This window comes from Amphiprion ocellaris, chromosome 7, assembly GCF_022539595.1.
Source record: "Amphiprion ocellaris isolate individual 3 ecotype Okinawa chromosome 7, ASM2253959v1, whole genome shotgun sequence".
In the NCBI taxonomy this organism is placed as follows: Eukaryota; Metazoa; Chordata; class Actinopteri; family Pomacentridae; genus Amphiprion; species Amphiprion ocellaris.
In genome coordinates this window covers 2,875,908-2,900,525 of record NC_072772.1, presented here as the reverse complement: position 1 = coordinate 2,900,525, position 24,618 = coordinate 2,875,908, and the positions used below count along the sequence as shown (strand labels likewise).

Below are 24,618 nucleotides of genomic sequence, written 5' to 3'. Positions count from 1 at the left end.
CTCTATACTGTTATATTAAAGCAAATACATGAGATGTTATACAGCTGCAGCAGCTAATTGCAGATTTGAAATGTTTGAGAGAAGCAGAAGGAAGCTCAGAGCATCATTACATGGTGTAACATTTCCCTCTGCTGGCCATCACTTGGTACATGCCAGTTTAAGCACTATAAACATATTCATATTATGAGCCCCTGAGATCACATATCATCATATGTTCGGAGCAATTAGTGTATCTAATGTCTGCTGATTTATTGAATGTTATATTGTATGTTTATGTGATTAGAACTATTGCCTCATTTTATTTATTATATATGGCTGCATTTTGAGCTTGGGTGTTCTCTGTGTGTGGGTTTTCTCTCACATTCTAAACAGCAGAGTTTAGGTTTACTGGTTAACAGGTGTAAATGTGAGCATGAATGAATGTCTGTGACTGACTGGTGACCTATGCAAAGTTCTCACCCAATGTCAGCTGGGACCCCGGCTGATGGATGGATGAATAACTGTTATGAGTCATTCTGAAGCCAAAGTTTACAGTTGTTTTAGCTACAATTCTTACAGACAAAAATTAGTATAAATAAATATAATACATTTTTAGTATTTACTTTGAATTTATTCAAAAAGCATTATATGGAGGACATTAACATAATTTTCAAAATTCTGTTTTCAGAGAAGCTGGCATAGTTATATTTAGCTGAGATACAGAGAAAAAAACTACACAAGTACAATTTGAATAGCAGCATTACATTTAAATGTAAGTTTTTCTTCAGAGGATGGTACTATGGTAGCATTTAAAGTCTAACAGCAGAAATTCTCTGAATTATTCAGTCACTAATAAAAGCAGTAACTATGTGTGACACAAGAAATGGCTGGACAAGTTATGTCTTGAACAATCGTTGCCAAAAGAATTATATAGAGGAGTTGGAGTTGTCTAGACCAGACAAAGATGGTAAAGAGTCACATGTTTGAACTGAAGCCAGTAAAACTATCTTGCCATCAGGTGTTTCTTAGTGTTTTTCTCAGGCCTCAAAAGAATAATAAAACATTTTGGTGCAAAAATACAGAGCAGTAAACCATAACTGGAGGCAAGAATTGCAAAAATTTCCACAGCGACAACATATTTCCCAGGAGAGCTGACATAAGCAGGCACAAAGGCAACCCAGACGGCACAGAAAATCAGCATGCTGAAGGTGATCAGTTTGGCTTCATTGAAATTGTCTGGGAGTTTCCGAGCAAGAAAGGCCAAGAGGAGGCAGGTGCAGGCCAGCAGGCCGATGTAGCCCAGAACCAGAGAGAAACCCACCACAGATTCCATTGCACACTCCACAGTGACTTTTGACCCTCTGAAACCCAGATCACGTTGAGGCATCGGGGGGCTGAGGGACAGCCAAATGGCACAGATGATAACCTGCATAAAAAGCAAACACATCTCTAAGTTATTATTTAGTTTAAGGTAATGCTCATATAGGTATATAATAAAATGACAACATTTTTTCAGTGTGGTTTTGTTGTAGCAATCAGGTTGCAAATTAAAATATTGCTAGTAAAATGTTGTTACTCCTTTGCTGCAGCTGCAACCAGTCAGTGTTAATGTTGATTCCTGATTCATACAATAAAATTAATTCACAGGCTTTGTAGCATTACCAAATGTTTTCATTATTTAATCAATAAAACATTATACGTACCTGTATACATGTGAAGAAGCAGATACTTCCTCTCTGTTGGCCTGGACCAAACCACTTCATCAAACCTTCGGCTCCCGGCCGAGCTGAGCGGAAAACAGCCAGAACCACAATGGTTTTTACCAAGAGGCAGGAAACACAAAGTCCAAAGCTGATCCCAAATGCAGCTTGCTGGAACCGACAAGACCAGACTGATGGACGACCGATGAACACCAGTGAGCACAGAAAGCAGAGCTTGAGTGACAGAAGAAGCAGGAAGCTCAGCTCTGAGTTGTTGGCTCGTACCTTGATGTGGCAAAATAATGACAGAAAGAAACATGAAAGAAAGAATGCAAACCACAAACACCCTGTTATATTATGCTGGATTCTCACCAAAGGTGTTTGACGGTAATACAGAAAAACCACCAACACAGCTGTTGTCACAATGGCACCAGACACAGCTGCTGTAGTTAAAGTAATTCCCAAAGTTTCATTAAAGGAAAGGAAGTCCAGCTGACGAGGGATGCAGGCAGTTCTATCAGCATTGGACCAGAACGCAACTGGACATCTCTCACAGTGAAGAGAACCTAGTATCAGTGAAGAGGAAAAGCAAACTGATACATGTTTCATGGTGAACTCGGATAGATAAGACTCACATTTAGTTACCAGTTGTATTGCTAATTTCCCCATCAGCACATGGGAAGCAGTCAAAGCAGCAGACAGGTTCTCCTTTCCTGTTTGCCACCCGAGTACCTGGGGGACATCTTTCACTGCACACTGAAACAGGCACCTGCACAAAAAGCCATATGCCAATGACAACCTCCCGAATCCACATCATTTTTCTGCCGCAAATTTCTTTGCAGCCTTGAGACTTGATCTGACAACCTGATTGGATCCTGTGCTCCACTGAATAGCTGACTCGTTCAGGTGGAGATCAAACCCATCCACACGACCAATCAAAACCAGTTTGAGTGTCCCCTCAGGGCTTTTCTGCCAGTTGACAAGGTCATACTTGGGTGGAAAGTCAGCTCCTTGGAAATAAAACATTTCTCCGTGCGGTGTGATGACGTTCACTTTGTTTAAGTGCTGCATTAGCTGAAAACACAAAATGTTGAAGAAACTGTTAAAGTCTACTGTTGTAACCTTGAATTTATCACAACATTAAGCAACTATCTTGTTGTTCAGATGACTCACTGATAATCGTGTTTACCTCCATCGGTTTGATGTGTTCTGGAGAGGAGCAAGCAGAGATGTTGCTTCCAGGAGGGCTGTCCCTGTTGGGGCAGGAGAGGAGGCTGTGCAGAGCGTGAGCTGCAGCATAAACAGCAAGATACACATTATATGCCACTCTGAGCTGAGACGTGTCCACAAAGGGATGCTGCACACCCTCTAAGGACTCCATCCCGCTGCACAGAGGTAGAGAAGCTGAAGGTGATGAAGGGGAATGTGAAAACTTGTCCACAAGACTGCATCCAAACTCTTTTTCCCAGAATTCTCTCAAGAATTCATCATCAGGATGATAAGTCGGGTGCAAATGTCTGAGATAATTTTCAAATCCAGGTATTGCTGAACTTCGAATGGCCACACCAAGAACACCACTTGCCACCTTAGAGACAGTATGATCCTGGAGAAGATCATCGCTTGTGCTCCAGGCTTCACTGGCCAAAAACTGTCTGTCAGTCACCTACAGTGAGAGGAAATCAAGTAAACGTACAACAAGAAAAACAGCTGCTGTGTTGTTTTTACAAAATATATGAAATATAAGTTTCAATGCACGTTGCTCACATTTCTCTTGGCCAGTTCCAGAAATACTTTCTTTATATCTGTATACCAAGTAAAGACCAGAATCACTCTTGCAGTCGCAGCTTGGATGGTGAGCGCTGCACGTTTGGCGTCTCTCACAATAGTTTGTCTGTGGACAGGCTCTATAAACTCCAAGCATACGCCTTTCCCCTGAATCTCTTCCTGAAATACCTGAAGCATGGAGGTTAAAACAACAAATATGTTCATACATATGTTATTTGTATTAGACTTAATCAGTGAATTTCCAGTACAATAACAAAGCATACACCTGTATTGCAAGTTGACCATAATCATTATTTGCATGCACAGCTCCAACCCACGTCCACTGAAGGCGTATAGCTAGCTGTGCCATAGCTTGAGCTTGATAAACATCACTGGGGATCGTTCTGAAGAAGTTAGGAAACTTGGATCTGTCACTAAGACAGGGGCAGCTGGCCAAGAAGCTGATCTGAGGACAAGACAATAATTATTCTGACCATCACTAATACAATTTTTTTGCTTCCCTAAAATGCTTTAAAAGTCAGATCAGCAGGTATGAAAAATTCTCCTCAGATGCCACATAGTCATGAAACTCACAAGTGGTACAGAGAGAGGCCTCAGTATCCTGGACAGCATCATGGCTGTTGTAGACGAAGCAGCACCAATGAGCAAAGGAACAACCTGACCACCTGAGGATTAAACAAATCATATCAACTGTTGTTGTTTTCCTGGACAAAACAAATGCCAACTGCATACTAAATTATATCAGATCAAACCAGCTGTCTCTAAAGGTTGCTCATAAGTTGCAGAATGAAGTGGAGAGGCTGTTGTGCTGCAGCTGTGTGCGTCTCCTCCGACCAGAGAAAGTGCACTTTGCAGAGCCCAGGGGTATCGGCCACAGCTATCAAGTATACGGTAACCCAGCTTCAGTCCTGGTAGCAGGCTGCTGTTACAATTGATTTCCTCCACCGCAAAGGCCATAGCGTACATATATTTTAACGACTGTAGATCTAAACTGCAGGAGGAGAATGGTAACAGTCACAATGCCATATCAAGATATTATATGATAAACACAGTAAATCTTTTATAAAAAAAATAAAAAATAAAAAAAAAACTGTAAATTTTGTGATTAAGTTTTACCCAGTGCAAGGTTTATAGTGTGGCAGCTTGGTGAAGTCCTGCTCCACAGCTGAAGGTATGTAATGGAGACTGAAAAGCCCACCGATAATCACGTCTCCATCCTGGAAGAGGCTCCTGTTGCCCGGTGCACCCCACCGGGAGCACCCTGTCACCTGAAGCCCATCCAGTCCCATCGCTCTGCCCACTACACAGAGAAGCAGCAGGGAGAGGGCTGAGGGAGTGAGGAGGCAGAGGAGCAAAGACATGGATGCAGCTGTTCTCAGTATTTAACACCATGAAATCAATTCAAATGCAATTCACCTCCAAACTGCTTCATTGAACCTCACGCTGGAGCACATTTAAACAGCATTCAAAAGTTCTACTTACCAAACACAAATCCCAATAAATTCCACATGTCTTAATATCACAGTATCGTGTCAAAAAGAAACCTTTTTCACTTGGTTAAAAATATCCTATGACAGGCTAAAGATTGAAAATAGTATCTTGGCTAACACATACAGCCCTCCCTCTCTGCATTATCATCTTGATGTGATGATTTATAACAGGCGCAAAACCTTTTGCAGGGAGGTGAAAGTGTTGACCCAGGCATCCGGACAACACAAAAATTACTCCTCCCGAGGGTGATGGTGGAAAAACAGATCAGTGCTCTCCAGTGAGTCGCATGAATGTGTACATGTGTGTAGTTTTTTGTGTACACTGACTCTTAACCTGCGGGTCAGGAGGTGTCGTAAGAGGATTGCATGGAATAAGTCAATACAGAAATATTGATTGAAGAATGAGTTAATACATGATGGCATTACATTGACTGCACAAGAGAATAGTAGCATCTGTACCATTGAATTTTCAACATAATTTTGAAAAAAATGTCTCGTGTTTGCATCAACCTACCTCTCTAAGCCTCAAGTGGAGCCTCATACCACCTTTGTGCAAGCTTCACCATCCCACAGAGTGAATTAAAAACTCTACATTTAATTTTGCTGTGTTATCTAAAACTATTGGTAGTTCTAAATCAGTTATTGTATTACGCACTCCTGAATTTTGCCTTTCAGGGGGTGTCCATCTACAAAATGGAATCATATTTGTGGAAAGGTTAAGGGTCACTGCTGCAGATGCAATATGGATTGGTATCATTTAAATTCTCTGAGAGGTAACAGGTACTGTGCCTCAGGGTAAAAACAGTAAAACATTTTGGTTGCTTGAACCTTACCTTTTTCTCTTTGATTTCCAAGGCATTTGTACTATGATTCATCTATAAAACTCACCAAAGTGTGGCAGTCTAGCTCTTCCCGCATGACATCCACAACAATAAACACTTATTGAAACTTTAGCTAAAACTACATAATTTGTAATAACTCATCCAAACCAGCAATGAATGATCTCCTGACTCCTCTCTGCATTGCTGCATGATTATTGTGTTTATCAGTATTTGTTACCCTGAAAACTGGCATCAGATCCAAAATGGAGAATGGTAGATGTGTTTGTCACCTTATATCTGTTAAAACGTTTTGATTCTACAAGAACTATAGAGGTACAAAAACCTATTCTCTGATTAGCTGTACTGTGGAGAATATGTTTATCAAATTTTAATTTTAAATGTCCATTATAGTGAATGTCATGCATCAGGGGTATGCTGTGGTGATCAGGGTCATTTGTGTCAAGTTAGTGACAGAAAAACAAAAAAAAAACATGCTACTTAATTAAAATTGTGATAAATATTGTCTGATAAGATGTACAGAAGTAAACTGGTAATTACTATGCCTGCACACATATTTCTGTGTGTATATGCATCCGAAAATAATATTTGTCATTAGGGTAAGACATATCAAGAAAAGTATGTTTTCACTGAGATTTTGAGTGATTTTGTGTTCAAATTCCAATAAGTAACCAAGTGTGGAGATTTCAAGGAGATATCTATTAGGCAAAATCTGCCCCTGTATATAATAGCTTCCAAGAAAAAAAACTAACACAGGAAGTTGGGGTTTTTTGTTTGTTTGTTTTTTTTAATACTGTGAGACAGAAATCGCCACTTCAGCAGCACTTACACACAACAAACATTGTGGTTTTATTTCTGTTTTTTGTTTTCAGAGAGGGGTATGTTCATATATAATTTAAAAGACATTTATTCCTATAAACATGTTTTTTTTGTGGTTGTTGACAGAATTTTCTGACTTGAAAAAATTGTCTAAACCCCCTCTATAAAAATATTTGTTTCTAATATGCCAGCGAAATGATTTAAGAATTTTGAACCTGACATTATCTAATCATCAGATTTACATACAAATGTACATATTTTATTGAGATAATATCTCATCTGCATACTTAAACATTCATTTAACTTGAATGAAACATTTCTAAAAACTTGCAATACAAAATGTAATTGTAATGATATCGATTAGTTTTATTTTTTTATCCGATTCATTTTCAATATTTTGCCTTGAAGTGCACTTTAAATTAATGTTTGGTATCCATTTCAATAGATAGCTTGTGTAGTTGTGTATCTTGCTCAAAATAATAGACAAAAAAACCCAATGTAACACATTTTAATTCTTTTTTGTGAGGACTAAAATGCTTTGAAAAAGCATTTTCTTTCATGTTTTTCAAATAATTCATGCATGGAAGGGCTCGATTGAAATCAGGTTGGGGAATTGTAAACCCAGAGCGACAGGTGTGCCATTTGTCAGGTCTATTACATAGTCATTTCATGAGCAATTACATCCCATTATGTTTAAGTTGGGATATGGGGAAAGATGGGGCTGTTTATGACTTACAGTAAATTGACTTTCCATTTGGGATTAATTATCTTTTACTAGTATATTGTGTAAAATAGGAAATAAATACACATTTTGGTGAAATCAAATATTTCAGTATTTTATTGCATTGGTAGGAAAATGCTCACAGTTTTCCAATGAGCAACAATACAAAGAAAAAAGGATGGTGTAACACTGAAACAATAATTTAAAAAAAACCTTGCAACTCTGCTGTCCTCCCCTCCTCAGCCTGGCCCTGTATAGTTGTCACTCTCTTTGTTCAGTCCATTAAGTTATACAAAATAAAATAACCGGAACCAACAAGAGATTATTTTTGCAGTCTGTATCAAAGCAATTATAAAAATAAAAAACTTTAAACTCCAAATTTTTCTTAAATTTGCAATCACATTGTCAAATTCTATAGGTCACAGAGAGCAACAAGTCCAAGCACAGAAGTTTATGTACTGTATTGCACCCAATACAAACAAGCCTATGTCCTCTGTTGTATCCAATACAACTATTTGTTCTGTGCAAACATGGTTGGGCAATGCAACATCTATTGTATAAAGTGGTGCATAGTCATGCTTGACATGTTCACATGTAACATGCACAAACATAAATGTACAGATAGAATTTGTTCTTAACTAAACCTCATCTCAGATGAAAACTTATGTCAGGAATATTTACACACAACACAAAGAAATACCACTGAAAAGAGAAGGAAGACTTAAATTTGATACTTGAAATAATAATATCCCACCTATTAAAAGTAGTTGTCTGATTATACTACACATTCAAATGATACAGAAAGACATTCCCTCTCTGCTTCAAAGCCAGTTCTTTTTTCTTTTTTCTTTTTTGCTTCATAGTCAGTGTACGTAATTTCAACAGTACTACACAGGGACAAGATAACAAGTATCTGTACAATCAGTCTAGGAAGCCATTTGGAGGGACTCAAAGTTCCCAAGTACATTTACACATTAAGCAGAATATAGACAACACACAGCCGACTAGAGAGACCATTCACTATTGAATAGTGGACATTTCATACAGGAAATTCATGCTGTCAGATCCAACCATGGATTATATGTGATGCTTCACTTACATTGTACAGACTATATCTATTTTCTAGAAATAGCCCAGAAAAACATTTATTTTTAAACAAAAAACCTCTTGGTAACTGAAAATGGGAGCAAAAAATTGCGAAAATATTTCTTTCCTTGATCCTCTGTATTACTTTTGGTATAATTTAACTCAATAAAGAATCACTGCTTTAATTTCATGTTGGGTTACAGTCAGAGCTACAGCCTGAGCAGAAAGTAGACCTCAGGCTCTGACACTGTGGTATTTGCAGATGGAACTGAATCGTCGGTATAGTACCGATCACCGTAATGGTCTCCATTTCCATAACGTAAGGATGTACAAGCTCCTTCAGGAAGTCCCCTGTCCTCCAGCTGACCAAGGTAACCTGCTATGTAAGAACCCGTAGAGTGTCTGTTTGTCAGGGGATTCTGCGAGGCCGGTTTATTCCTTAATACCACTCCACCAGTACTATTTATCGTAACCCCTGCCCGAGATTTTAGAGCTTCTTGCTGTCTTTCACGGGCACGGCTGTTGATGTGACGCACTCGGCTTTGGCTCCGAGAGGATAGCCGACGGGTTAGGAGTGGAGGGGAATCATCTGTATCCCTGGGAACAGCAGGGGGTATACTTGTTGCCTGCGACTGCGACACTGGGGATTTTGCTTCCTGATGCAAGTGAGGAGACTGGGATCGATCTCTGTCACTGTCATCCACCTCCAGACTGACCAGCTTACGTAGCTGTTCTGTAAGTGGATCACAGGACTGCGATTGGAAAGTTACTCCCCCCATGGTGCCCACCTTCTTTTGCCTCCTCATATGAGGAGTGATGAAACTGCGACTAATAATGTTATATTTGCTCTGAAAGTTGCACGATATGTCCTCAGAGGTCAGATCTCCCAGGGATTTGGACTTGCATGGGCTGGGGGCTGTGGAGTCTATTGTGGCAGATTGGGATGGAGCTGATGAAGGCCCTGAATTTGAGTACAATGAAACTCTGGTTTCAGTCTGTGGCTGTTGCCTAGTAATAGTGAGGGAAACCTTTTGGTTCCATGACTGTGTTTGGTTTTGGGTGTTTCGAGGAGCTGAAGACTCTGATGAGGGCATAACACAGTCAAAGTCCAGGTGGCTGTAAACTGCTTCACAGTCTGAAGAGGGAGAATATAGGCCTCTGTCCCTATACATGTTTGTAGATACAGCAGACTGACCAGGGAGGCTTTCGAAAGAGGAAAAACCATTATGGAATCCGTCTACTTGCTCCCTCTCCATCTGTTTATACTCTATCCTGTCTTGGTGAGACCTGCTTGGGATCTGGGTGCCACTATAGCTCCTCTGTTGTGTGTAGGACCTGCTAAAGTCTCTACTGTTGTTAAAAGCCTCAGAATTGCTCTGAGGTATAGGGTAGCTGTTCTGACGCAGCGGACTGTGGTTGGAGGGTCTGGAGTTGGCAAGTCTATGGTGGAGTGGATGCTGGAAGTTGTCCTGATGATGATGATTGGACAGCTGATAAGAAGGTTGATTCAATGGGGAATGACACTGTGGAAAAGCTACATGAGATGAATGTGATGGGTACTGCTGTTTTTGATGGGAGTACCTAGGAGTGGATTCATGGTTTTCATAAATAGCATGCCGTTTGGTTGGACTTATAAGGCCCTCCCATTGGCTGCCATTTCTTGGTGAATTCAGCATCATCTCCAGTGGATCCTCATCGACACTTAGCTCCACTTCGGTAACAACACCTCCAGCTGAATCGTTTACAAACCGGAAACACTCATTGTTTGCAGAGGAGCTCATATACACTTTAGAAGTACTCCGTTCTATGTCAGGTACCTGTGGTGGTAGATCACTCACCTCTTCATATACTCTTTCCTCTATCTCTTCAATTTCACCCCTCTTTCTGTTCACATCATCCCAGCCCATATTGCGTCCTTTCCCTAAACCTTGAGCCACCTTTATTGGAGAAGATCCCAAACTGCTTGAGGGTGTGCTGCCATTAGTGTCTGCCTGAACATGCACTGTCTGTTTGTTCAGGTTGTACACTGATACAGGTAGCAGCACCTCCTCATCCAGAATGGTGTAGACCTCCTCAAGCTCAGCAGTTTCTGGGCTGGAGATAAGGGGTGGAGCAGGCAGATCTGCTTGGGAAATCTTATGGGGTGACGAGATTTCCCGATATACATTTGTTTTTTGAGCGATCTTTTGGGGACTTATCAGGTTTTTCTTATTAGGAGATGCTGTCTTCAGAGGAGAGCTTAACCCTTCCAGTGCTTTAAGGGTGGTTGGCTTGAAGTTTGATTGCCGGAAAAGGGTGTTATCATGAGATAATGTTGAGAAGTTGCTTTGGTCAACAGGACTTTCAAACTGGCCGATTAGAGCAGAAATAGAACCACAGGTGTCTTGCTCATTGCCTAAGGACACAGCATCAATGAGTCTGGAGATGGTGCTGTCATGCACAGAGCTGGGACTCTTCAGATCACAGTCCATACTGATAGGAGAAAGAGGAGCCGCAGAGGAAGAGGAAGTGGAGGATACCGATGGTGCAACTGTGAATGTTGTACTATTTGAGGAAGTTTCTGGTTTATCTGTTCTCATCCGGTTATTCTTTGAGGGCGAGACAAAGCCACTTTTCTCTGTTCCTGTGGAGATGATCTTTGATACGTTGATTTCTGGTTGGAAATTGGCATAGTCTTCTTCCTTTTGTACTTCTCCACCACCAATAACCAGATAAGAAGCCTCCTCTGAATGGGCGAATTCTTTACTTTTGTTAGTCTTAGAAGGGGGAGAGAGGCTTGATTCAATGGAGAATGATGATTCGATGAGAAGGTCCACAGAAGAAGATTTCGGCCTATCGAAGATGCAGCCTCCTGTTGACACAGATAATCGCATAGAACAGTTATTAAAGACAGTTTAATGTATTCTATTTGATGTAGAACACCAAGCCAACAAACAATAAATGACAACAATTAACAGTCCAGCCAATACAAGGCAATAGCAATACACAGACAAATGGATCACCAAGTACAACTGTGAAAGGGAAGCTGGAGAATGGGGCTGTGGAAGTTTACAAAAAGAAATAATCTATGTTTGCAAATATCAGATTAGAAAAGAGATGGTCAAATGGGATTGGTTTGGTCAAACGGGATCAAATGACACAGCAATATATTTCTCAGACCACTTTTGAACAAAATACACTGGGTGGACGCAATACTGGTATGTTTTTGAACGATGCAACCTTTCATACAATAGGTATTTTAGATTACCTGCAGGAATATCCTAGTCAGTTCTCTACTACAAAGAAGCACAACAAATGAAGATGGGACAGAAAAGGCACGTTAAGGTATCATGGAGAGTACGCTGCAGTCTGTCAGTTCACATGGTTACTGTACATGAGCTTTAGATAGTTGTAGCAGGACGTCAAGCAAGGGAGAGAATCAAGACATCTTACATCAATTAATGTGCAAAGCAATTTAAGACAAAATACTGGTTCAAGACATGTCAACTCTAAGCATTTTATCACAAAAAAATGTAGCACTTTAGTCATAGAGCCAAAAAAATGAAGTCAAATAAAACAGCATCACTATTCCAACTAGTGACTCAACTCTTATTGTCACAGGATTTGATTGTGTAAGTAGTGGATAACATATCATGAATCTTACAAATTTCAAATTGTAATTAAACCACTATGGATGCAATTTGGGTGTAATATACAAAATTCTATAATGCATTTCTAAGAAAATACCCACCAATGACAGTGTCCACACCCATATCATGCTGTTCCTTGTCTGGGGAGCATAGGGACAGCTGCCCTTGCAGAAGCCTGTCTAAGGGCATGGAGATAGGTCTGTGGATAAGTGGGGCTCGGGGTTGGAGACGCCTCTCCGCCCCTCTTTCCTTCCCTGACACACCCTCTCCTCCTGGCCCTGCACCTGTGATGCTCTTTTGGTCTGAAATCGAAGCCACCGACTCCGATAGCACCATCTTGGTCTTCTTCCGTCCTTTTGCCGGGGCGCTGGCTGTGCGCCGCAGGAGGTGATCACTGATGGAGCGTTTCCGAAGACCACTGGCATTTGTATCCACAGAGGACTTGGAAGAACGGTTAAAGAAACCCCGGATACCTCGCAGTTGGTGACCCTGAAGACAGGAAGAATCAAACATGATGGAAATAAGAATAGGGGGAAATATATAAGCAGAGCGGAGAGGAAATCTCAGAAACACACTGCCAGTGAGAATGCACTTAAGACATAGAATGAACACAAGTTTAAAGTCAAAGTGGTAGTTTTCATGTAAACAATGAAAAGATGTGTCATGTATTGAAGCTGATTTGCAGTAAATGCATCTGCATGCTTTTATATGTATTGCCTATAGATGGCACCCTTACTCCTTAAGTGACCACAGCAAATGAACTACAAGAAGCTGTTGATTGATTGTGCAGACATGCTTTCATTGCAAATTATTCCATGGGACAACAAGAGTTGACGGGGAAAAAAAGGAGTTCATAATAAAAGCTAACCTTGTTAGCAAACCGTCTGACTCAGTGCTTTAATGTGACACACAAACAAGTCATTGAAGACATGGCTGAATGCAAACTGCACATTTGCATCATGCATTGCTTTTTCATGCAGCACCACACAGAGCCTGGGACATCAGTATACCTTGTTAGATCCTAGAAAGTGCATTATGGTAAAGCTGGGGTTCAGGACAAGAGGACTCCACTAGAAAAACAAAGGATTCAAGGAATATAGCTTCAATGGTTTGATGTGTTTTGAGTGAAACACATTTTTTTCTGTGAACCTCAAAAATGTAATCTCAGTTGACAAACGAGGCCAACAGGGGGACACTACTGTAAACACCAGTACTATAGAGAACTTACCTTTCCATAGACATCATGCACTGACACATGCACAAAGATGGAAGCCTCTGTCAGCCCCTCCAAGTAAACATGTCTATAACCTGTTGTTAGAGATGGAGAGAGAAACCACGTGAGCTACAGAGTGGGTCGAAGAAAGACAGCTGTCAACAGAGTGGTGATTGTGTGGTAGCTGCCTCAGGAGAGGGCATCACGAGTTGAAGGACAACTCTGATGGATGGAAATAAAAAAGCCTGCCAAGTCATAAGTCTTTTACTATACAAATCAATCAATGCATGGTTCACTAAACACAAAATAATGTGCCCCCTAGCCATAGTCTATTTGTGTTTAATAGCAATAATGTAGAGACTCTAACTGGCAGTGACACACTGTGTCCCCTCTTAAGTTTACGTCATTCAACACAAAAAGCTCCTCTTCTCAGAAAAAGCTCAAAATGCAGGAACTGTGCACAAACCAGGCATCAGGCTGCTGAAGGCAACAGTTCGTTGTCCAATAAAGTCCCGTCCAATCGGATCATGGTCCCAGACAAGGAAACGCACAAGAGCCACCTCGGCCATGTGAAGTGTAAAGGACAGTGTCTCCTCCCAAACTGGGTTAAAACCTGAAAATGTAATGTAAATGTAATTAATATCAATTTCATCAGTGTCTTATTGAAACACATACATCCTGCAAGATTTCCAAAAAACAAGATGGATTTGGTAGTGGTGGTGTGTCAAATGATGTATTTCAGGGATCAATGATCTGTGCACTAATCTTATAATACTGTTGAGCTTTCAGGGCTCCAGAGCCTTTCCCAGAGGAGGCTTTTCCCCTCCCCCTGATCCCTCATCTGTGGAGACACATTCAGGGGGTGAAAACAGCAGATCGCTCCATTCGGCTTCCTATGTGCCTCTAATTAATTAGTCTGACTTTTGATCCCAGCAGTGCTCCGCCGCCCTGAGTAAAATGTAGCATCTGTGGCAATAGCATTGTTTCATCTCTGCTCTGTTTACTAAGGAATGCGGGGAAATAATTATTACAAGCTTGCTGAGGTGAGAGGACCTCTGACTGTATTTGCTTTTATTTGTGTAACATACAAACACTGTGTCCTATAATATGTATAGTGTGATACGCATACGTTAGGCATGTGGTCCAGTGATATAAAGTAAAATGCAAGTTGGCAACAGCATAATGTGAAAGGATTATAAATCTCTAATAAATCATTTAGAAGATGGCACAGATGGTCTTGTGAAAAGATTATTCAGCGAATGCACAGTAATGGGTTGTTGGCATAATTCTAGTCAGTCCTTGTGTGTCTAACCATTGTCATCAACAACCCGTGTTTGTTCCTTGCAGCAGTCAACTGGCAAACCAATGATCTCCACTTCAACGAATGGATCGATAATCTGACAGGGGAGAAAGGGAAACAAAATGAGTTATATTTTACTTTGTCACACTGGTTGTATTTACAACAAGTAAGCAAGTTAGATATCTCTTAGTGTTTGAGCAAAATAGTGCAAATGTGTGTGAGACACAGAGAGAGAGAGAATGACAGGTGGAGAACACAATGCATGGGTTTTTGTGTTCTGTCACCTCTCCACGGTCCCCCAGCATGGAGTCTGGTGGTTTGGGCAGCTGCTGTCCACTAATGATCTTGAGGATGAGCTGCTTCTTGGGGTAAGCTGGAAGTGGATCATCACTGAATGGGTTGAAGGTGCCTGGAGGGAAGGGAAGACAGCAAAGCCACAACTGTGATTAATGTCACCAGTCAATCCTAAAACCCACACCGCTGTCCTCATTGTTGCTCGCACACAGCACACGTCTTTGTATGTTCGGGGCAGAATTGCAAACTAAATGTAAAAAATTCTGCCATGTCTCTCCTCTGCTGTGCAGCTGCTCAGACTCCCTAATTGGATCTTTAATGTTAAAGCAAACCATACTGTAGCAGTACTGTAAAATAATGGGAATGGAAATGTCTTCATGTGGTGAGGACAAAACAAACTTTAAACTCACAATAATAAAAGCAAAATATAGCGGAGATCCTAAAGAGAAGAAACATTATTTTTGAACTACAGAAAATATGTAAGATGATGCAAAAATTGTTTGTGCACCAGCGACATGTCTTGTGTCTACTTGAATTTAATTCTTAGTGAAAATGTAATTTTGATTTGTGTCTCTTACATTTAAAATCCCCTGTATGCATTTAGGGAGTCTCCTTTTCTACTGTAATGCAACACCTGAGGCCATAAATGACTCATATTTGACAGATCCACTCAGAATAAATAATTTGCACATCAGTTTCTATTACTATGAACAAACAATGATTTGTATTTGTCCCTTTCCACATACCTTTACACATTGGCGGAGGCTTGAGGACGTAACCAATACCTCCATTCACCATGAACTTGGCTCTGTTGAGCTGCATCATCCTCCCTTCTGTCTGGTAGTTGAGAGCCACTGAAAAAATTGGAATTACACAGAAGTTGCAAAATGTCACTTAACTTCTACCCAAATACGACATTAATTGATGTGACTATTACCAAGGTCCTTTGTAACTGCTTCTATTATGAAAATATGATTCCTTAGAAATTACAAGACCACTCTGACATTTGCATTTAATAGAATAAAAATATACTGGCAGGTACAGACAGAGATTTCCCAGATCTGGATTTCCTTATGCTGTTCATTTCTGCATAGATAAAAATGTTTGTCCTATTTTTTTCCCTCATCTTATTTTAATTTGCTTTTGCATTTCTCCTTAATCCTCGCAAATTCCTGTTCTGACTACAAATAAACTCACACTCACTCACATACATCATGCAATCTACACACACACACATACCCCACGCAGCTGTTCACATTCATTAGCCTCGACACAGATGACCATCGGCAAACTACACAATGTAACGTGCAGAGTGATGAGTGTCATGTGAAGGCCACGGTCTGTATGCGTTCATGCATGTAGTACTGTGTCAATAAATGTGTAACAGCAAGTATGTGGCTAAACAGAAGGCACTTGGTGTGTTTTTTGTTTATAGATAACATCCATATGGGTGAAAACCTTTAAGTCTCACACTGCCGTCTTACCCAGTTGACACCCCACATTCCAATAGAACTGGGGGTTGAAATTGGAAGAGTCAATGCGATAAGCTGAAGGATAGATCCGTGACAGCTGCCTCTGGTTAAAAGCGAGGAACTGCTCGGTTCTGTGATTGACCAGAGATTGTGCTCTGGTCTCGCTGAACGACAGGACGTCACCTGGAGTACCTGAAGAGAAACATGGGTTAGGCATGAGAAAATTACTTTGAGGTAAAGATTGCAATGTGCCTGTTGGCTTGTGTGTGTGCAGGTGCCAAAGCTTGGGTGCTTCACCTTCATTCAGACACTCTTGTGAGGCAACAGAGTTGGTGAACACCACCAGGTTTGACAGATCTCTACTCAGCTTCATCGTCTTCCTCTTCCTTCCACCCCTGAAACAATCGCCAGAGGACCAAAGATAAATGCAAGAAAGTGAGATTATGTAAAGACACATGAGGCAAGTAAAGCAAAAAGAATATGAAGTAAGACATGCATACACTTGTGTACCCATTAATGCATTTACAGAGGGAAAACATAGCGGGATAGAGAGGATTGTCCATCAGAGGCAGCTTGCAAACCACAGGAAAGAGCATCAAAGGCAAAAAGCTTAATAGGGACCAAATCACATGCAGTGCAGCGAGACTCACACACATTCGTGCACACATACAACTACACAGTCATGCACACGCAGAGATAGTCAGTCACATAGCTGCTCAGACGCATGCTTGCAGGAATTTGTATTGTGACAGTTCCCGAGGACATGCATATATGAATATGCAACCAGGAACAGAGACAGGAGGAACAAAGAGAGACAAAGGCCTCATAGAGCAACAGAGGGAGGAAAACAAAAGTGAATTTCCATACTTCTTGCTCAATGTTCACTCACACAGAAAGACAAAGGTAGACAAAGGATGCATGTGAAAGAGAATTGGGCTATGTTCAAACTGCAGATAAAAATAGATTCAGTTTGTTTCTTTTTTTCCAAAAAAGCAAAACCTGAAAAACATATTTATTCTAGCATATTAGATTTTGCTTTGAGATGCTTTCACATTAGATTCATATTAGATTTGTGGAGACTTCTGTCCTAACAATAATAATAATTCATGTGACTTTTACATCAATCTACTGCAACATATTTCATGACTCCATAATGATGTGTGAGGAAAGATGCAGAAGTGCAATTTTGTAGGGATAGTGAAGTTGAATATTTATGTTAATTTCAAATGGAATTACTGCATGTTTTACTCCACCGCATCCATATCATAACTTTAGTTGTTGCTTTCTTCTCAGAATATGAGAAAAGCATGTGATAAGTTGTTAAAATGTGGTGCATTGTTATAGGTTTAACTGCCTAAAGGCATTAAACACAGTTAAAATCATCTCCAGTTTCATCAGTCACTACATTAAAGTGCTGCTTACATGTTAAAGTGAATCAGTGTATCTGAACGGAAGTATGACTATGAGTAATTAGGATATAAGGATATAAGTACATGCTAGAGTATCATTACAAGTAAGTAATCTGAAAAGTAAAGTGTGAATGCACGAGTTTTACTTGAAGCAGACTATTGTCATACTTTTACTAAATAAATGACCAAAATCTAAACTTCTGGTGATAGGAGAATGGCTTTCATGTCAAAGAAAGGCTTTAATTCACATGAAAAAAAGGAAATCCCTAACAAAAGAAGCAGCCTGAATTTGGATAAAATGTCTATAATTTACTAAACCCAACTAGGAGACACTGGAGCTGTGTGACGACACCACCTGTGATGGTGTCATAGCTCTGTTTCATTCGTCCCAGGTTTTTGGTCTTTTTTGCTCATGTGGAAAGTCAGTGAAATTACTTTCTACAAAAAAATTTTTTTGAAAACGGAATACAGAGTGAACATAGTCTTGGAATCTACGAAAAATGGACAATGATGGTTGTGCATTTTTCATCTGAGAGTTTACATGAAAGGAGAAGGAATCAAAACCAGTCACGATTCTCTTCTTTCCTTTTCTTTCAGTGGAAGCTTCAAGCTTTCATCCCAACACACACTCAGAGGTTGAATAACCATTGCTGAACATCCCATCAAGGCAGCCCATTGCAGTGTGATAATAGCTCCAACAAGAAAATTGTACAGATTTCTAGCAAAAGGGAGGCTCCTGAATGTTTTCTTTTTGTATAAACTCTTTGTATGAAAAAATAATGTGATAAAAAAAATCTAGCAAAAGGCAGCAATAAGACAAACGATGTTCTGAATAAGTCACACCTAGGAACCGAACATTTCTAACACTGCATCCTAAGCTACTGAGCTAACTGGCCATTGCACAAAAGGAACACATATTATATTCGAGGGGCAAAGGGGCCATTATTAGACAGTGAAACATGAACATAATTTACATTTAGGTACATATAAGTAACTTAAATATGTTTTGTTTTTATATATTTAAAAAATGGGCATCAGGTGATAGCAAACTTTGTTTACAGTACAGAACTCACATTGTGTTGTCATCTGATTGGCATGGTTGCGACCATTTCAACATTAAATAAAATGCCAGCTAACCCTCTAAACCCCAAAACCAGACAATGGATTTTAAAGGCCTGTTGTCAATAAAGATATTTACATAATGACAGCGATTACCAGAGCCAGAAGCTGTAAAAACACAAAGAATTGCCAGATTCCAACAGTCCCAAAACTACTCATTGATGATGTGGCAGTCTTTTGGGTACATTAACAAAATCTAAATTTAAAATAGTTATATTTGGCATTATAACTGTCATTCTCTCAAATTCTAGCAATGGTAGTTCTGTTTCCAAAGAAGTGCAGGATTTTATTTTGCAGTGAAAATGAGCCTACAGTGAGAAAAAAGGCCCCAGAAACTGCTTGGGGTTCAGAGGGTTAAATATTGTTGCATTAAAAACAATAAAACAAACAAAACAGACATGTGCATTTGCTCTTTCATAGCAATAATATAGAGAGTATTTCCTCTCTGGCTGGATCATTAGTCACTGTACAATCATCACCATTTGGCCGTCTTCTTCATAACCACTTGGCAGTTTTTGGCATCGGAATATGACCATTTTTTTTTGCCAGGGACAAACATCACTGTTTGACCGACATTTGCTGGGATTCTCTCCCTCACACTAACACATGATATATGATTGCTGGAAAAGCTTTACTGGGTGCACTGCACCACTGATGCCCTGGATGTTTTTATTGCTCCCAGCACTCAGCAACCATCAAATCTCACAGGGATTGTCAGTGTTGTAGTGCAGCAGGTCAACGGTCACCTGTTGAACTGTCCTCCGGCTTCCCTCCCAGATCTCTCCTGACTGTCCTCCTCCTTTTCCACACTTTGGCATGACAGTCTGGATTTGGAGTGCCTCTGGACAGTGGACACATACAGGAAAACATCAACAAACCCACAAGTTAGAATGTGTAGTATTTACTATATCCTTGCATTCAGCTGAAATCCTAATAAATGTGTTAAATACACATCATACATGATTCCACCTACACACTGCCCGTGTATCTTTGGCAAATTGTGCACATTTCGTCTGCTGGGGGATTCATAGAGAGCTGCTGCTGTACTAGCTTGTGTTTTGTGATTGTTGGTGGGTGTTTTAGGTGCAGCCTATGTAATTATAGCAAGAGAGTATTTGATGAAGTATGTAGTTTTTATTGTTGGGAGAGAAGCAACATCTCTATTAGGACTAAAGTGGAGTTGAGAAGAGGATAAGGGCTACAGTAATTACAAGGTTAAGGCTGCGTGCCAGCAGATTATATGCAGCCATGCATACACACACATCTATATATATATATATACACACACACACACACACACACACACACACACACACACACACACACACACACACACACACACACACACACACACACACACACACACACACACACACACACACACACACACACACGTGGGAGGGTGCATAATATGCCAAGAGGGAGGCTTAAAAGAATGAACAGGAGAAGTGAGTGGGGAGTGGAAAGAGTAAGGTAAAAAAGAAGAGAATTGATACAGGAAGAAATTTAAACCAAATGAGTGGATGTAAAATCACACAAAAGAACTAGCATTAGACAACCGATGCATTGGAATGATGTTGACTGTATCTCAAAAGAAACTCTGAAGGACTAGAAAACATCTTAGTTGATTTAACTCAAAATATTTTTCTTCGTGTCGATACCAATAGCAGTTTTTTTTTTGAAGGACAGACACACTTTAGAGATGCAGTACATGCTTCAGATGAGTATGTATGTAACTCACATGCATAGTGCATGGATTCACTGCACTGATCTGCTGTGTGAAGCTAAAATATACACTGTCCGTCCAAAAAAAAAAAATCGCACACTGTAATACTTCACTGGACTGCCTTTAGCTCTGAGAATGACACACATTCGCCATGGCATCGTTTCGATAAGCTTCTGCAATGTCACAGCATTTATTTCTATCCAGAGATGCATTCATTTTCTACCAAGATCTTATGTTGATGATGGGAGAATCGGACCGCTCCGCAAAGTCTTCTCCAGCACATCCCAAAGACTGGAGACAACCTATAAAGTGTACTTTACATTGGAATTTTCTCTGTGTGATTCTAAGAAAGATTTCACCTAAATGTGGTTCGCTTCCTATAAGTGATGCTATAGAGACATATTAAACTGTCTGTGGTGTTTAAACAAATAAAAAAAGACATTTTATAAGCTATATGTGAGGAAACGTGGTGCAACCTAAACATCAGTTCTGAAATGAGTCCTTCCTTCATGAATATTCTCTTATTTAATTTTTGTTTTAAACATGAGTTGATTGAAGTTCATGGATTCATGGATTTTTGAGGCTATTATGTGCTGTGATATTGAACTTAAGTGCATTAATTTAAGGGCAAATTGCATTATTTGCATGTGCATTTATAGAAATAAGGTCAAACTCAATCTTGAATGGTGTACTCAAGTAGGTGAATTTTACTATGTCTCTCTTGTCTGTACAGTGAATGTAAAGGAGCTCTTATGACTCAGCATGAAGGCTGACAGCAGGGGAAACCAGCAAGCCTAAAAAAAATCCCTATCAGCATCTCTAAAACTCACTTATTAGCAAGTTATATCTACTTTGCTTAATCATATGAAAGCCAAAGTGTAAAAACAACAAGTTGGAGTTTTACTAGGCTGATTGAGCAGCCAAGGCCAAGGTTGGTGAATTCAATCTGACTGAACAAAATCATTGATTTTCTTGTTCTGGCAAGAGAATCAATGAATTCAATATTAATATTGATACTAATATTCCTTGTAGTGTAAAGACAGCTTTGGTTGCTTGAGGAAAGTCTGATGATCCAGAAAAGACTCACTTAAAACTAAGTTGGATACTGTTTAATTAAAGTGTACTGAAAAGAGAACATCCTAAAGTTAAAATGTTGTCATATGAGAGAAAAGTTGGAAAATATTTGATTTCTGCCTAACCTGGAGCTGAGATAATTTGAATTTGCCATTTGAGACCCAACACAAATACATCAAGAATGGAGCAAAATCGCAGCGACCTGTTTTTCCATGCTGTCTTACCTTCTGTTTGAGCGTTGTGATGAAGGATCTGCTTTGGGATTTCTTCAGAACCCCTTTGGAGCTCTGCAGAAAAAACACACACAAAAAAAGGAGAACACATTCAGAGACTTTTTCCTATTTGTGTTTGTGTGCGCTTGTTTACATTCATGTACTGGGAATCATTTGGTGGGAATCTAATAACGACCACATTAGCACCCACTGAGTCACTTAAACCCCAAAGCTCAGGAGCTGGAGGAGCTGCAACAGACAGCAGCCAATAAAGCGTAGCGCTGCTGAAGAGGAGAGTGGGTGTGAAATAAGGAAAACAGAGAAACTGCAAAAAGTACAGTAAGGAACACATAGAGAAAGAGAAGCTTTGGAGACAGAATGAGGTGAAGTGGATCACCAGCGAAGCAGAAGAAGAATAAAGAGAATAGGAAGCCCCGATGCACAACACCCACCACGTTAAAATGGCTGTCAGGAAACTGAAGCTTCTAAAAATAGCACAAGAGGCAGGCAGGGAAATTAAATATTAAGTAACACCGCAGACATTTAGTTTCTCATCACTTTCAGTGTGTTTTGACATGCTTTGGATGAAACATGGCTTGTGCAGGTGGAAGCACAGCAGCCCCTTCAGGGTGGCTTACAGAGGTGCTGCTCGGTTTTCATCTGTTCAGTGGGTGTGTTTGACCTGAGAGGAGTGCAGCCACTTTATTCTCCCTCCGTGACTAATACCATGGCCTAGTTTTATCCCCCTCTTTTTTGCTTTTCTCAACTTCATCTCTTGAGGAGCATTACGATGCTCCACAAGCAGCTCCACATGTTGCCTTGAGGCTTTACCTGCCGCAGGTTCTTCTGAAGGCCCTGATGTGTCGCTCGCAGCAGAGCTCTGATGCTGAAGCTGTCAGTGTCTTCCTTGTCTCCGATCTGAGACTCCTTCAGAAGAGAGTCCAGTTTCTTTCTGATGTGAGACTCCACCTGATGATGGCCGTTGCCCTGAGTGCACAGAGAGAAGAAAGATGGCACTTTTATGTCAAGATAGGGGAGAGTAGTTCTTTTTAGGGAACAAAAAACACATTATCACTAATGCAAAGCACCTGGAGGCAGGTTCAGGCGATGCCAACCAACTGAGCACCAAAATGCAAGAAATCAAATCTGCAGTTACACAGCAACCACTGCCATCTATTGGCAAGAACAGGAAGTAACTGCAGCAGGAGATATGATTTGCAGATGGATGAGATTATAAACGTGTCCTACCAACATGTGAGAAAACTGATGCAGTTTTAACTGCACAGCCAGAAGATCAACTTCAGTAACTCTGAAATGTCATCCGTCAGCACAAGTTTGTGTTTATTATTTGAAACTGTATATTCCAAACCTGCAAAATTATAGCTGTTGTTCTCTCACTTACTACACATCTGATACTTGAATTAAAACCATGAAATCATCCCTAAACCTGCTGCTGCTTTCTTTAGCTACTGTGAAAGCACTTGTCATTCACGTACATGTTATTTATTTATCTGAATGTTTATTCTTGTGCATTAATGTTTGCAGTTAAATGATTTGATGCACAAGCTAAGCATGTGAGTCTGTGTTATATAAGAACCTAAGAATAGGGGTCAGAGGTGAATGCTTCGAGTCCCTCCAGAAAGCTGCATTCTGATTTCTAGGAAGCATTTATTTCCTTAAAATAGGACATACATTTCTTTTATGGCATGGAAAGATACCATCCAGAACCAATTTTGTACAACTGACCACTATAGAGAAATTTCTGAGTTTTCTGCTTGCAAAAAACAGCTGCTACACTCACATATTCCCTCTGAGAATCTGGACAGACTCTGTTACTCTCCATACTTTAAACAACATTAAATTCACCAATGATCAGCAAAGTGCTTCTGTTGATTTTAAGCTTTAACAGTTGCTGAAATTTTCCACAACACGTCAGGTTGCACTGTTTTTGTACAAGTGGTATAATGATGCCTTTACATCTTCCCCTTGTGAAAAATCTGCTGCCTGCTGAATGTGAATGTGTCAGTGAGTAATACAAGGCCCTCAGTATGAAAACTTTACTTGAATCTGACACAATAAACAGTGAGTGTGAATTATAACTATACAAGTTACTTTTTTCCAAAGTCCATGCATCACCTCTGCACAAAAGTGATATCACACTGTTGGTGCAATGTCACTGGTGAGTGCTGTGAAAACACACTGTTTTAATGAGCTCAACACAAAGCTTCTCATCAGTGGAAACCTGCCACCACTCCTTTTAAAATTGCAATGATCATCTGATGTGGCATCTGCGGCTTCAAGCCTCCAGCTAAATGTGGAAGAATGATGCCATATTCGGTTACACAACGAAACCATCTGGAAAATAACGTGAGTGTTTTCCTGATTTAAATATAGTATGGAGGATCCTGGCTTTACTGTACCTCCAAATAAACAAAGATAATTAGGAATGACCAGAAAAGTGGCACGTGGAAAAGCTCAGGAGTGATCTGCATAAACCATCAGATATGACATTCTCTGGGTTGTTTTACATGTTGCTGGGCATTTTATCTATTCAAATAAGCAGCAAGTTCAAACTCTTTTCTGTGCTTGCATTCATGTAAAATGAATATCTGAACCATTAGGCATTGATTACTTCAAAACATCACCGCAGTGATGATCATTAAAACTTTACAAGCGCAAACATTACTGGCCAATTACTGAAGTCATTATGTCGAGCACAACAACGTCATTAAGATCCCATTATCTAACTTC

At 40.1% G+C, this 24,618-nt stretch overlaps 2 protein-coding genes across 7 annotated transcripts in view; both read right to left on the bottom strand.

The window, feature by feature from the left end:
• Positions 1-594: 594 nt before the first annotated feature.
• Positions 595-5,079, bottom strand: LOC111584952 (extracellular calcium-sensing receptor-like). The gene is made up of 12 exons (XM_035940983.2): positions 4,947-5,079; positions 4,581-4,791; positions 4,217-4,455; positions 4,038-4,129; positions 3,730-3,909; positions 3,444-3,632; positions 2,869-3,342; positions 2,544-2,753; positions 2,325-2,448; positions 2,052-2,245; positions 1,683-1,964; positions 595-1,405 (listed from the first exon to the last, which is right to left on the bottom strand). Exons 1-12 carry the CDS (start codon positions 4,972-4,974, stop codon positions 983-985), a joined length of 2,646 nt encoding a protein of 881 aa, XP_035796876.2. The 5' UTR covers positions 4,975-5,079; the 3' UTR covers positions 595-982.
• Positions 5,080-7,435: 2,356 nt separating this feature from the next.
• The window catches only part of plch1 (phospholipase C, eta 1), a 66,887-nt gene continuing 49,704 nt past the window's right edge, over positions 7,436-24,618 (bottom strand). For 3 of the 6 annotated variants that reach the window (XM_023294321.3, XM_035940987.2, XM_035940985.2), the window contains 13 exons: positions 22,699-22,854; positions 21,880-21,942; positions 19,602-19,696; positions 16,625-16,722; positions 16,340-16,519; positions 15,602-15,709; positions 14,846-14,970; positions 14,574-14,658; positions 13,728-13,874; positions 13,277-13,356; positions 13,059-13,118; positions 12,150-12,537; positions 7,436-11,270 (listed from right to left, as the gene is read on the bottom strand). In XM_023294321.3, coding sequence (XP_023150089.2) covers positions 8,629-11,270; positions 12,150-12,537; positions 13,059-13,118; positions 13,277-13,356; positions 13,728-13,874; positions 14,574-14,658; positions 14,846-14,970; positions 15,602-15,709; positions 16,340-16,519; positions 16,625-16,722; positions 19,602-19,696; positions 21,880-21,942; positions 22,699-22,854 — 4,227 coding nt within the window. In that variant the 3' untranslated portion in view covers positions 7,436-8,628. Of the gene's footprint in view, positions 11,271-11,666; positions 11,695-12,149; positions 12,538-13,058; positions 13,119-13,276; positions 13,357-13,727; positions 13,875-14,573; positions 14,659-14,845; positions 14,971-15,601; positions 15,710-16,339; positions 16,520-16,624; positions 16,723-19,601; positions 19,697-21,879; positions 21,943-22,698; positions 22,855-24,618 lie in introns of all 6 variants that reach the window. The other 3 variants (XM_023294320.3, XM_035940988.2, XM_035940986.2) reach the window with 3 other exon arrangements.